General features: G+C 44.7%; 1 protein-coding gene across 1 annotated transcript in view; it reads left to right on the top strand.

The window, feature by feature from the left end:
• Positions 1 to 6,858: 6,858 nt before the first annotated feature.
• eys (EGF-like photoreceptor maintenance factor) overlaps positions 6,859 to 13,882 on the top strand; it is a 199,570-nt gene continuing 192,546 nt past the window's right edge. The window contains exon 1 of the mRNA XM_078213594.1: positions 6,859 to 6,867. Coding sequence (XP_078069720.1) covers positions 6,859 to 6,867 — 9 coding nt within the window. The remainder of the gene's footprint in view (positions 6,868 to 13,882) is intronic.

The raw sequence follows: 13,882 nt of genomic DNA, 5'->3' as shown, positions 1-13,882 counted from the left end.
ACTCCTGGCATTGAAGTATACACATTTCAAACCCTGCTCCACCCCACCTCTGCAATGCCGTGCATTGCAGTCCCCATCCATGCATCCCTCACTTTCAGCCCCACTACTCAGGATCCCTCCCCCCCCCGAATCAGTTTAAACCTCCTTGCATGGCCTTAGCAAATTTACCCCCCAGGATATTGGTCCCCTTCTGATTAAGGTGTAGACCATCCTTCTCATAGAGGTCACACCTTCCCCAGTACGAGCCCCAATTGCTTAAGTACCTGAACCCCTCCCTCCTGCACCATCCCCTCAGCCATGAATTCAAACCTTCCCTCTCCCTATTCCTCTCTAAACTATCCCGTGGTACAGGCAAGAGTCCAGAGATAACCACTCTGTCAGTCTTGGCCTTTAGTTTCCACCCCAACTCCATAAATCCCTGCCTAATATCCCCTTCCCCTATCCTCCCTATGTCGTGTGTCCCCACATGTACAATAACTTGTGGTTTATCTCCCTCCCCCCTAAGAGTCCTGAATACCCTGTCAGACACATCCCGGACCCCAGCCCCTGGTAGGCAACACACCAACCCTGAGTCCCTACCTTTAGTTCCGACCCTCCTATCTGTCCCCTTAATTGTGGAGTCCCCAATCACAAGGCCCAGTCTTTTACAGCCCCTAACCACCTGAGCTTTCTCACTCGGCTCACCCCCAGAGATCTGCTCTCTATGCTCAGTTGATTCCTCCTCAACTGTAGCCTCCAGCACCGAAAACCTATTATGGAGGGGAACCGCCCCAGGGGATTGTCTTCCCGATTGCTTCTTACCCCTCCTCCTGGCATTGACCCAAGCCTCATTTCTAGGAGTTACTATTTCTCTATAACTCCTATTAACTTCCACCTCCCGAATTATGCGGAGTTCCTCTACCTCCCCCTCCAGCTCCTTTACACGCTCCTCCAGAAGCTGCAATCTAATGCACTTCTTACAACTAAAATCTCCTGAAACACTACTGGATTTCCTCACCACATACATCCCACAGGAGATGCAGCATACTGCCTGAACTGCCATCCCTGAAGCCATTACCAGCAAGAAAAAAAGAAAACAAAAAACTTCCCCACACTTCCCCAACTGTCACTCTCCACTGCAGCCCGAGCAGCACTCCCTCACTGAGACACCAACTGTCACACTCTACTGTAGCCCGAGCAACACTCCCACACTGAGACACCAACTGTCACACTCTACTGCAGCCCGAGCAACACTCCCACAGTGAGACACCAACTGTCACACTCTACTGCAGCCCGAGCAGCACTCCCTCACTGAGACACCAACTGTCACACTCTACTGCAGCCCGAGCAGCACTCCCTCACTGAGACACCAACTGTCACACTCTACTGCAGCCCGAGCAGCACTCCACTCTTTACGACCCTATCCACCTGTGACATCACTTTTAGGGAATTCTGTACCTGTATTCCCAGATCCCTCTGTTCAACTGCACTCTTCAGAGTCCTACCATTTACCCTGTACCTTCTACTTTAGTTTGTCCTTCCAAAGTGCAATATCTCACACTTGTCTGCGTTAAATTCCATTAGCCATTTTTCAGCCCATTTTTCGAGTTGGTCCAAATCCCTCTGCAAGCTTTGAAAACCTTCCTCACTGTCCACTACACCTCCAATCTTTGTATCATCAGCAAATTTGCTGATCCAATTTACCACATTATCATCCAGATCATTGATATAGATGACAAACAACAATGGACCCAACACCGATCCCTGCGGCACACCACTAGTCACAGGCCTCTACTCAGAGAAGCAATCCTCCACAACCACTCTCTGACTTCTTCCATTGAGCCAGTGTCTAATCCAATTTACTACCTCCCCATGTATACCCAGCAACTGAACCTTCCTAACTAACCTCCCATGAGGGACCTTATCAAAGGCCTTGCTGAAATCCAGGTAAACAACATCCACCGCCTTCCCTTCATCCACTTTCCTGGTAACCTCCTCGAAAAACTCTAATAGATTGGTCAAACATGACCTACCACGCACAAAGCCATGTTGACTCTCCCTAATAAGTCCCTGTCTATCCAAATATTTGTAGATCCTATCCCTTATCACACCTTCCAATAACTTGCCCACCACCGACGTCAAACTTACTGGCCTATAATTTCCCGGATTTCTTTTGGAACCTTTTTTAAACAACGGAACAACATGAGCCACCCTCCAATCATCCGGCACCTCCCCTGTGAATACTGACATTTTAAATATGTCTGCCAGGGCCCCTGCATGTTCAACACTAGCTTCCCTCAAGGTCCGTGGGAATACCCTGTCCGGTCCTGGGGATTTAACCACTCTGATTTGCCTCAAGACAGCAAGCACCTCCTCCCCTTTAATCTGTAAAGGTTCCATGACCTCCCTACCTGTTTGCCCTATTTCCGTAGACTCCATGTCTGTTTCCTCAGTAAATACAGATGCAGAAAAACCATTTAGTATCTTCCCCCATCTCTTTTGGTTCCATACACAGTCTACCACTCTGGTCTTCAAGAGGATCAATTTTATCCCTCACTATTCTTTTGCTCCTAACATACCTATAGAAGCTCTTTGGATTTTCCTTCACTCTGTCTGCCAAAGCAACCTCATGTCTTCTTTTAGCCCTCCTGATTTCCCTCTTAAGTAGCTTCTTGCACTTTTTATACTCTTCGAGCATCTGGTCTGTTCCTTGCTGCCTATACATTTCATACAACTCTCTCTTCCTCTTAATCAGTGTTACAATCTCCCTCGAGAACCAAGGTTCCTTATTCCTATTTACTTTGCCTTTAATCCTGACAGGAACATACAAATTCTGCACTCTCTGACGATTATGTATTGAGAATACATTCTCCATTTTGTTTCAGAGCTGTTTGGCAAATCCTCCCATCCTGAGGGAAGAGCTATTTTGCTGTCTGGTAGGAAATTCAGCATCCTGCAAAAGCTTATTCAATTTTGCTACCAGGCGATGTAGGGATAATATTGGTGCTCATTTTCTTTCAATGTAAATTCTCAACGGGTTGACTTCTCCCCAACCCCCTCGTCCCTCTTTTTAGGCAGCACCTTTATCTTTCCAGGATGGCAATGTGGAACTCCGTTCTCCTCTGTGTCCTCAGCATCAAGTTTTAAACCCACAGATGGTACCTCAGCTGGTGCCAGTTAATATTTGATACTGTGCGCAGCAAGAAAATACTTCAAACATACGATTAGTGGAATGCAATTCGAAGCATTAAGCATCCCTTATTTAACAGTAATGCAGCAGGCATTGCACAACCTTGTTGTATTAATAACAAGATAATATTTATGCAGAAGAGAGCTGTGAAATACGGTGTGTAAGTGTCAGTCAGGGTATTTGAATGCTAGATATTTCACAGTGAGGTTAGCAGCAGAGACATGGGACAATGGTGAAGCCAACTGTTGATTATCTGGTCAATGGATGCTGCTCTATTCAGGTAATGTTTCAATGACATGGAATTCATCTGAGCAGGATGAGACCATCCATAGAACATAGAACAGTATTGCACAGTAGAGGCCCTTTGGCCCACGATGTTGTGCCGAACCTTTTCCGAAACCAAGATCAAGCTATGGGCGGCACGGTAGCACAGTGGTTAGCACTGCTGCTTCACAGCTCCAGGGTCCCGGGTTCGATTCCCGGCTCGGGTCACTGTCTGTGTGGAGTTTGCACATTCTCCTCGTGTCTGCGTGGGTTTCCTCCAAGTGCTCCGGTTTCCTCCCACAGTCCAAAGATGTGCGGGTTAGGTTGATTGGCCAGGTTAAAAATTGCCCCTTAGAGTCCTGGGATGCGTAGGTTAGAGGGATTAGCGGGTAAATTAGCGGGTAAAAAAAAAAGGGATTAGCGGGTAGGGCCTGGGTGGGATTGTGGTCGGTGCAGACTCGATGGGCCGAATGGCCTCCTTCTGCACTGTAGGGTTTCTATGATTCTATCCCACTCCCTATCATTCTAGTGTGCTCCATGTGCCTATCCAATAACCGCTTGAAAGTTCCTGAAGTGTCCGACTCCACTATCACAGCAGGCAGTCCATTCCACACCCCAACCACTCTGAGTAAAGAACCTACCTCGTACATCCCTCCTATATTTTCCACCACAAACCTTATAGTTATGCCCCCTAGTAACAGCGACATCCACCCGAGGAAATAGTCTCTGAACGTCCACTCTATCTATCCCCCTCATCATCTTATAAACCTCTATTAAGTCGCCTCTCAACCTCCTCCGCCCTAAAGAGAAAAGCCCCAGCTCCCTCATCCTTTCCTCATAAGACCTACCCTCCAAACCAGGCAGCATCCTGGTAAATCTCCTTTGCACTCTTTCCAGTGCTTCCACATCCTTCTTATAGTGAGGTGACCAGAACTGCACACAATATTCCAAATGTGGTCTCACCAATGTCCTGTACAGTTGCAGCATAACCCCACGGCTCTTAAACTTAAACCCCCTGTTAATAAACGCTAACACGCCTTCTTCACAGCTCCATCCACTTGAGTGGCAACCTTCAGAGATCTGTGGATATGAACCCCAAGATCTCTCTGTTCCTCCACATTCCTCAGAACCCTACCTTTGACCCTGTAATCCGCATTCAAATTTACCCTGTCAAAATGAATCACCTCGCACTTATCAGGGTTAAACTCCACCTGCCATTTTATGGCCCAGCTCTGCATCCTATCAATGTCTCTTTGCAGCCTACAACAGCTCTCCACCTCATCCACTACTCCACCAATCTTGGTGTCATCTGCAAATTTACTGATCCACCCTTCAGCCCCCACCTCCAAGTCATTTATAAGAATCACAAATAGCAGAGGACCCAGCACTGATCCTTGTGGTACACCGCTGGTAACTGGTCTCCAGTCTGAAAATTTTCCATCCACCACCATCCTCTGTCTTCTATGAGATACAGTAAGAAGTCTTACAACACCAGGTTAAAGTCCAACAGGTTTATTTGGAAGCAAATACCATAAGCTTTCGGAGCGCTGCTCCTTCGTCAGATGGAGTGGAAATCATTTCCACTCCATCTGACGAAGGAGCAGCGCTCCGAAAGCTTATGGTATTTGCTACCAAATAAACCTGTTGGACTTTAACCTGGTGTTGTAAGACTTCTTACTGTGTTTACCCCAGTCCAACGCCGGCATCTCCACATCATGACTTCTATGAGACAGCCAGTTATTTATCCAATCGGCCAAATTTCCCTCTATCCCACACCTCCTTACTTTCTTCATGAGCCGACCATGGGGGACCTTATCAAACGCCTTACTAAAATCCATGTATATGACATCAACTGCTCTACCTTCATCGACACACTTAGTTACCTCCTCAAAAAATGCAGTCAAATTTGTGAGGCAAGACTTACCCTTCACGAATCAATGTTGACTATCCCGGATTAAGCTGCATCTTTCTAAATGGTCGTAAATCTTAGCCCTCAGGACCTTTTCCATTAACTTAGCGACCACCGAAGTAAGACTAACCGGCCTATAATTACCAGGGTCATTCCTATTTCCTTTCTTGAACAGAAGAACAACATTTGCCACTCTCCAGTCCTCTGGCACTATCCCCGTGGACAGTGAGGACCCAAAGATCAAAGCCAAAGGCTCTGCAGTCTCATCCCTTGCCTCCCAAAGAATCCTAGGATATATCTCATCTGGCCCAGTGGACTTATCGACTTTCAGGATTTTCAAAATTGCTAATACATCTTCCCTCAGAACATCTGCCTCCTCCAGCCTATCAGCCTGTACCACACTCTCATCCTCAAAAACATTGCCCCTCTCATTGGTGAACACTGAAGAAAAGTATCCATTCATCGCCTCTCCTATCTCTTCTGACTCCATGCACAAGTTCCCACTACTGTCTACCGGCCCTAACCTCACCCTGATCATTCTTTTATTCCTCACATAAGAGTAAAAAGCCTTGGGGTTTTCCTTGATCCGACCCGCGAAGGACTTCTCATGCCCCCTCCTAGTCCTAAGCCCTTTTTCAACTCATTCCTTGCTAACTTGTAACCCTCAATGGACCCGACTGAACCTTGTTTTCTCATTCTTACATACGCTTCCTTCTTCCTCTTGACAAGACATTCAACCTCACTCGGCCAGTTCCTCCCTGCCTGACAGGGACATACCTATCAAGGACACGCAGTATTTGTTCCTTGAACAAGCTCCACTTTTCATTTGTGCCTTTCCCTGACAGTTTCTGTTCCCATCTTATGCTCCCTAATTCTTGCCTAATCGCATCATAATTACCCTCCCCCAATTATAAACCTTGCCCTGCCGTACGGCCCTATCCCTCTCCATTGCAATAACGAAAGACACCGAATTGTGGTCACTATCTCCAAAGTGCTCTCCCACAACCAAATTTAACACTTGGCCCGGTTCATTTCCCAGTACCAAATCCAATGTGGCCCCACCTCTTGTCGGCCTATCCACATCTTGTGTCAGGAACAACTGAGCTGCATCTTAACTTCATTTAACGCCTTTGGTTCCGTACTGTTACCCACTTAAAAGCTACTGAACTCTGTGTTGAAATTCTCAATTAAATCTCCCACCAGACTCTATAGCTTTTTTGGGGGAAGAGTTCCAGATTTCCATTGCTCGTCATGTGAAGAAGTGATTCTTGACATCACCTGAGCGGCACAACTTGGAGGTTATGCTCCTGGGTTCTGATACTTTTTCTCTATCTACTCTTTTAATCATTTTAAACACATTTGGTGATGCAGCTGTAGTTACTAGAAATATTCATATTTCTTAATATTTCCTTTCAGGTACCTGCTACCGCCTGTCAACCAGGGTGGATACTGTGTGATTGCAGTGGGTGTAGCAGGGGGTGTGCCTGTACAACAAAGAGAATTTCTCCCACAACACATGTCACAGGTAAGACTGACTCTTAGCTCCACTGGTTTTAAATGATTATCTTTAACAATACAGCTTCCAACAGTACAAGTTCGAACTCACAGGATGATACTTTACATGTCCTGATCTGGTGAAATGCTCAGTAGAATCCACACTTTTGTTATAACACATCAGGTTAAATCCCTGTTCAAAATGTTGGGTTTACCCTTTATGTGGAGATGTTCGAGGATAACGTCTACCCTGAATACAGATTTGATAACTGGGGTGCAAATGAAGTATCTGATTAATATTCTTTACTAAACTAGCCAATGAGATACTTGATACTCACGTATCAAGGAATATTCAAGAGGCCACAAACATGCTGTTATATTTGCTTATACTAGCCTCAGCAAGATAAGGTCTAATTCTCAATGAAGCTCCAGACTCTGCTAATCTGTAACTTTAAAATATTTGATTACAAAATAGGTAAGACTTTACTTTAAAATCTCCAGCAATAATTCACAACCTCTTGGAATGAGATTCCACAGATTAAATTGTTCTATTTCTGGGCAGGGGAGATTGATTAGCAATGTAGGAACTTTTTGCAGTGAGCTTAACGGTCACTTGGTTCTAAATATAGCAACTACATGAAGCTCACAGGGAGGTTGAGGAGCAGCAGCCGGTTTCACACACAAAATTGCAGAGAGGCAAATGGCATCCAGTACCTCTTCAGAAGGTATCACTCCCTCTCACATGTTGCTGGATGATTTGTCTTTGTCAGAGGGAGATCTTGCCTAACAAGGAGGTGACTGGGTGAGTAAATGAGGGAAGTGCAGTGGATGTCGTCCACATGACGTATAAGGAGCATCTGAGTACTCTGGGTCTGTACTCGATGGAGTTTAGAAGGATGAGGGGGGATCTCATTGAAACTTACAGATAAAGTGGATGTGGGAAGATGTTTCCATGAGTCGGAAAGACTAGGATCCGAGGGCACAGCCTTGAAGTAAAGGGATGACCCTTTTGAACCGAGATGGAATATCTTCAGCCAGAGGGTAGTGAATTTATGGAATTCATTGTCACAGTAGGTTGTGGAAGCCAGATCATTGGGTATATTTAAGACAGAAGTAGATAGGTTCTTAATTGGTAAAGGGATCAAAGGTTACGGGGAAAAGTGGAAGAATGGGGTTGAGAAACTTATCAGCTATATTTGAATGATGGAGCAGACAAGATGGGCCAAATGGCCTAATTCTGCTCCTATATCTTGTGGTTTTATGGCCTTATGGACTTCAGTAAGGTTTTTGACAAGGTCCCACATTGGAGACTGAAGAATAAGATAAGAGCCCGTGGGATCCAGGACAATTTAGCAAATTGAATCCAAAATTGGTATAGTCGCAGGAGGCAGAGGGTGATGGTCGAAGGTTGTTGTTGTAACTGGAAGGCTGTGTCCAATGGTATCCACCACAAGGATCAGTGCTGGGTCCCTTGCTGTTCCTAGTGTATATTAATGATCTAGACGGGTTATAGAGTCATAGAGGTTTACAGCCTGGAAACAGGCTCTTCAACCCCAACTTGTCCATGCCGCCCTTTTTTTTAACCCCGAAGCTCGTCCGAATTGCCCACATTTGGCCCATGTCCCTCTGGACCCATCTTACCCATATAACTGTCAAAACGCTTTTCAAAAGACAAAATTGTACCCACCTCTACTGCTACCTCTGGCAGCTTGTTCCAGACACTCACCACCCTCTGTGTGAAAAAATTGCCCCTCTGGACATTTTTGTATCTCTCACCTTAAACCTATGCCCCCTCGTTTTAGACTTCCCTACCTTTCGGAAAAGATATTGACTATCCAGCTGATCTATGCCTCTCATTATTTCATAGACCTCTATAAGGTCACCCCTCAGCCTCCTATGCTCCAGAGAAAAAAGTCCCAGTCTATTCAGCCTCTCCTTACAACTCAAACCATCAAGTCCCAGCAGCATCCTAGTAAATCTTTTCTGCACTCTTTCTAGTTTAATAATATCCTTTCTGTAATAGGGTGACCAGAACTGTACACAGTATTCCAAGTGTGGCCTTACCAATGTCTTGTACAACTTCAACAAGACATCCCAACTCCTGTATTTAATGTTCTGACCAATGAAACTAAGCATGCTGAATGCCTTCTTCACCACTCTGTCCACCTATGACTCCACTTTCAAGGAGCTATGAACCTGTACCCCTATATCTCTTTGTTCTATAACTCTCCCGAATGCCATACCATTAACTGAGTAAGTCCTACCCTGGTTCGATCAACCAAAATGCATCACCTCGCATTTATCTAAATTAAAATTAAACCTCTTCAGAAGGTATCACTCCCTCTCACATGTTGCTGGATGTCTTTGTCAGAGGGAGATCATGCCTAACAAGGAGGTGGCTGGGTGAGTAAATGAGGGAAGTGCAGTGGATGTCGTCCACACGACGTATGAGGAGCATCAGGAGAGCATGAGCATGAGGAGCATCGGGAGAGTTATAATTAAATTAAATTAAATTTCTCCCTGGAAAGACGGAGGATGAGGGGCGACCTAATGGAGGTGTATAAAATTATGAATAGATAGGGTGAACAGTGGGAAGCTTTTTCCCAGGTCGGAGGTGACAACACAAGGGGTCACGGGTTCAAGGTGAGGGGGGCAAGGTACAACACAGATGTCAGGGGGACGTATTTTACACAGAGGATGGTGGGGGCCTGGAATGCACTGCCAAGCAAGGTGATTGAGGCGGACACGCTGGGATCATTTAAGACTTATCTAGATAGCCACATGAACAGACTGGGAATAGAGGGATACAAACGAATGGTCTAGTTGGGCACATGAGCGGCGCAGGCTTGGAGGACCAAAGGGCCTGTTCTTGTGCTGTATTGTTCTTTGTTCTTTGTTTTGTTCTTAAACTCCATCTGCCATTCATCAGCCCATTGGCCCAATTAATCAAGTTGCAATCCGAGATAACCTTCTTCACTGTCCACTATGCCACCAATCTTGGTGTCATCTGCAAACTTACTAACCATGCCTACTAAATTCTCATCCAAATCATTAATATAAATAACAAATAACAGTGGACCCAGCACCGATCCCTGAGGCACACCACTGGTCACAGGCCTCCAGTTTGAAAAACAACCTTCTGCACCACCCTCTGTCGACTGTCATCAAGCCAATTTTGTTTTAGACTCATTTTAAATGATTATTTTTAATAATACAGTCGATCATGTTTATAGGAGGCTTGATCAGTAAGTTTGCAGATGATACAAAATTGGTGGTGTGGTAAATAGTAAAGGGGTAAGCCTTAGATTAAAGGCAGTTTTGGTCGTCACACCATAGGAAGGATGTGATTGCACCAGAGAAGGTACAGAGGAGGTTCACCAGGAAGTTGCCTGGGCTGGAGTGCTTTAGCTATTAAGATAGGCTGGTTAGGCTGGGGTTGTTTTCCTGAGAGAAGAGAGAGCTGAGGAGAACATGATTGAGGTGTATATAATTATTAAGGACATAGATAGAGTGGAGAGGAACCTTTCCCCTCGGTAGAGGAGTCAATAACCTGGGGGCATATATTTAAGGTTGGGAGAGGAGATTTAGTGTGGATTTGAGAAAAAGCTCTTTCACCCAGAGGGAGGTGGGAATCTAGAACTCACTGCCTGAAAGGGTGGCAGAGGCAGGACCACTCATAGCATTCAAGAACCATTTAGATGAGCACTTGAAATGCCATAGCATACAAGGCTATGGACCAAGTGCTGGGAAATGGGATTGGAATAGATAGGTGCTTGTAGGCTGGTGCAGACACACTGGGCCAAAGGGCCTCTTTCGGTGTTCATTGTATGAGCTTATGGCTCTCCAACTCTATTTAAACAAATGTGATAGCTGTGATATGATAGTGATGAGATAATAAACCTATATTTATTGAAAATAAACTATTTTCATTCTTACATTACTTTCTTTTAAGAAGGTGCATGATCTACAAAAATCTACAGCTTTCCCATCTTAGGTGTCATGGGAACGTGCTACTTTTGTCACTTTGACTTCAATATAATTAAATTTTTCAGTCGTAAACCTCAGGACCCCAGTGGAATTGGAATGACCGTGCACTCTTTAAACCAAGACTTCCCTGAGAACACTGATTCCGAATGAATGAGGCAGATAAACAGCTCAATTTGCTATCCCCACAGGGGTGAACACGTCTGGTTAAATTATTCATCTCATCACATGCGGGAACAGACAGTTGCATATGGATATTATGTTGTTGATTATTAAAATATCACCATCAGTGTAGAATTCATGGGATATTTAGGATTATTTTTAATTCAAACAAAGCCTGTGATCTTCTGTGTTAAGACTTTCTGATCAAAATGTGCATGGCATTAGAAAAGCAAGATTTTATTGTCTAATTCTAGTATTCCAATCATGGTTGTGAGCCTTCTTGTTTAACTGCTTCTGCCAATGTGCTGACTGTTCCAATGTTCTCCTGGCCAACCCCCTCTGTGAACTTGAGCTCATCGAAAACTGTGCTCGTATCCGAACTCGTGCCAACTCCTGTTCACCCATCCCTCCGAGTGCACATTGACCAAAATTGGCTTCAGTCTGGCAGGATCTTGCTTTTAAAATTCTCATACATTTTTTCAGCTCCCAGCCTAGCCTCACCCCTCTGTTACTTCCTCCACATCGCTTTGAGATCTGTGTTCCTCCAATTCTGGCCTCTTGCGCAGCCCAATTTTCACATCTCCACTACAACTGGTAATATCTTGACGCCATGTTCCAGAATTCCCTGCCTAAACCTCCCCAACTTCTCCAGCTCTCTCTCTTACTTGAAGACACTCTACTCCCACCTCTCAGGCCAAACATTTGATCATGTGCACTAATACGTACTTATGCAACTTAGTGTCAAATATTGGTCTGATAACATTCTTGTGAAATGCCTTGCATCGACTTATTACTACCAAAGATGCTCATTGCACGTATAAGTGCATGTTGTTGGTGGCTGTTCTCCCATGATATTGACAGATGAGAAATTCCAGAATACTGACCCAGTGATTAAGAAGGAACAAGTGTTCACGTCTTCAGGACCTGGTCATGCAACAGGTTAGGCATTCGGGTCTTTAACCCTAAAACCCTGGTTTAAAGCACAGCCCAGGTTTATTAAATAAAAGTTTATTTATTCTATTAGCTCCAAAGGCCTCAAATGAATAAACGTGGAACAATTTGAACTCTTGTTTTCAATAGCCTTGTGTCTATACCAAACAATTATTCTTACTGTATTCTGCTCCAGGATAGATATAGATACACTGCAGTAGGTCCAAAAAAAAAGGTTTGCGAGAATGATAGCAGAATTGAAAGGTTATAACCATTAGGAAAGATTGAACAAATGGGACCCTGTCCTCTAGATAAGAGAAGACTGAGAGATGATACAGGGAGAACGTGCAATCTCCACACAGACAGTCACCCAAGACCAAGTCCCTGGCACTGAGAGGCAGCAGTGCTAACCACTGTGCCACAGTGCCACCCACTTGATCAGATAGAAAATTATTTCACTTGTGGGGAATCATAACTAGGGGCCATGAATGAAAAATAATCACAAATTAATCCAGTAGAGAATTCCGGAGAAGCTTGTTTCTCAGGGAGTGATTAGAATGCGCAACCTGTTACAAGAAATAGTTGAGTTAGATATAGATGCATTTAATGATAAGCTAGATAAACACAAGGGGAAAAAATAGAAGTCTATGCCATCAGGGCTACATGAAGAAGCATGCTAGAATGCTCATGTGGAGCATAAACACACACATAAATTTGGGCCAAATGGCAATTTTCTGTGCTGTAAATTCTATGTAACTCCATGTGCCTCTGTCATGAGAGTGTTGTAATTTTATTCGTTGAAATCATAGAAATCATAGAAACCCTACAGTGCAGAAGGAGGCCATTCGGCCCATCGAGTCTGCACCGACCACAATCCCACCCCACATATTTTACCCACTAATCCCTCTAACCTACGCATCCCAGGACACTAAGGGGCCATTTTTAACCTAGCCAATCAACCTAACCCGCACATCTTTGGACTGTGGGAGGAAACCGGAGCACCCGGAGGAAACCCACGCAGACACGAGGAGAATGTGCAAACTCCACACAGACAGTGACCCGAGCCGGGAATCGAACCTGGGACCCTGGAGCTGTGAAGCAGCAGTGCTAACCACTGTGCTACCGTGCCGCCCAGAGGCCAGATGAAAAGAAATACCAGATTTAGCAAGTGGTGCTTTTCAGAGGTCGGGGTAAGGCACCAGTTGCCAAATCTTTACCCAGCCATTAAACCTAACTTTGTGCCTTTGCAGTCTTGGAATCTTCCTTAGAATTTACTTTCCTACCTTTTTTTGTATTGTCAGCAAATTTGGCTGCAATGCAGTCAGCCCCTTCATCCATGTAGATGGCAATAAATGTGGCCAGCCAGCGACACCCATTTCCCATGAATGAATAAAAAATGATCATAAGTAATTGAGGATCCAGCACTGATCCCTCTTGTACACCATTAGTTACAGTTTCCAATCCTAAAAATGACCCAGTTATCTCAATCCTCCTTTTCCTGTTAGTTAATTAATCCTCTACCAAAGCTGATGTATTACTCCCAACATGATGAACTCTTATCTTGTGTTATAACTCTTTATGTGCTCCTTTATCAAATGCCTTTTGGAAAACCAAATACACTACATCTGCTGGTTTCTCTTTATCCACCCTGCTTGTGACATCCTCAGAGACCTCTATTAAATTGAGAAAATCTGGCATTTTCCCAAGGCCCGAAGATAGGCTAACTGACATTTGGGGGGGGGATTTTTCTGGCTGCACTAGCCCTAAAACCTAAACCCCCTTTGCAGTTTGCAGTTTTCCAACCTGCTTGGACATTTCCAGAATCTTAGGAATTTTGGAAGATCACAACCAATGCATTCAGTACTTGGGCAGCTATTCTTAGAATCATAGAATCCCTCCAGTGCAGAAGGAGACCATTCAGCCCATCAAGTCTGCACTGACCACAATCTCACCTCGGCCCTATTCCCGCA

The sequence above is a fragment of the Mustelus asterias genome, chromosome 5 (genome assembly GCF_964213995.1).
Source record: "Mustelus asterias chromosome 5, sMusAst1.hap1.1, whole genome shotgun sequence".
Taxonomy (NCBI): Eukaryota; Metazoa; Chordata; class Chondrichthyes; order Carcharhiniformes; family Triakidae; genus Mustelus; species Mustelus asterias.
Note: the sequence above shows the minus strand (reverse complement) of the source record. Positions and strands in the feature narration are given on the sequence as shown.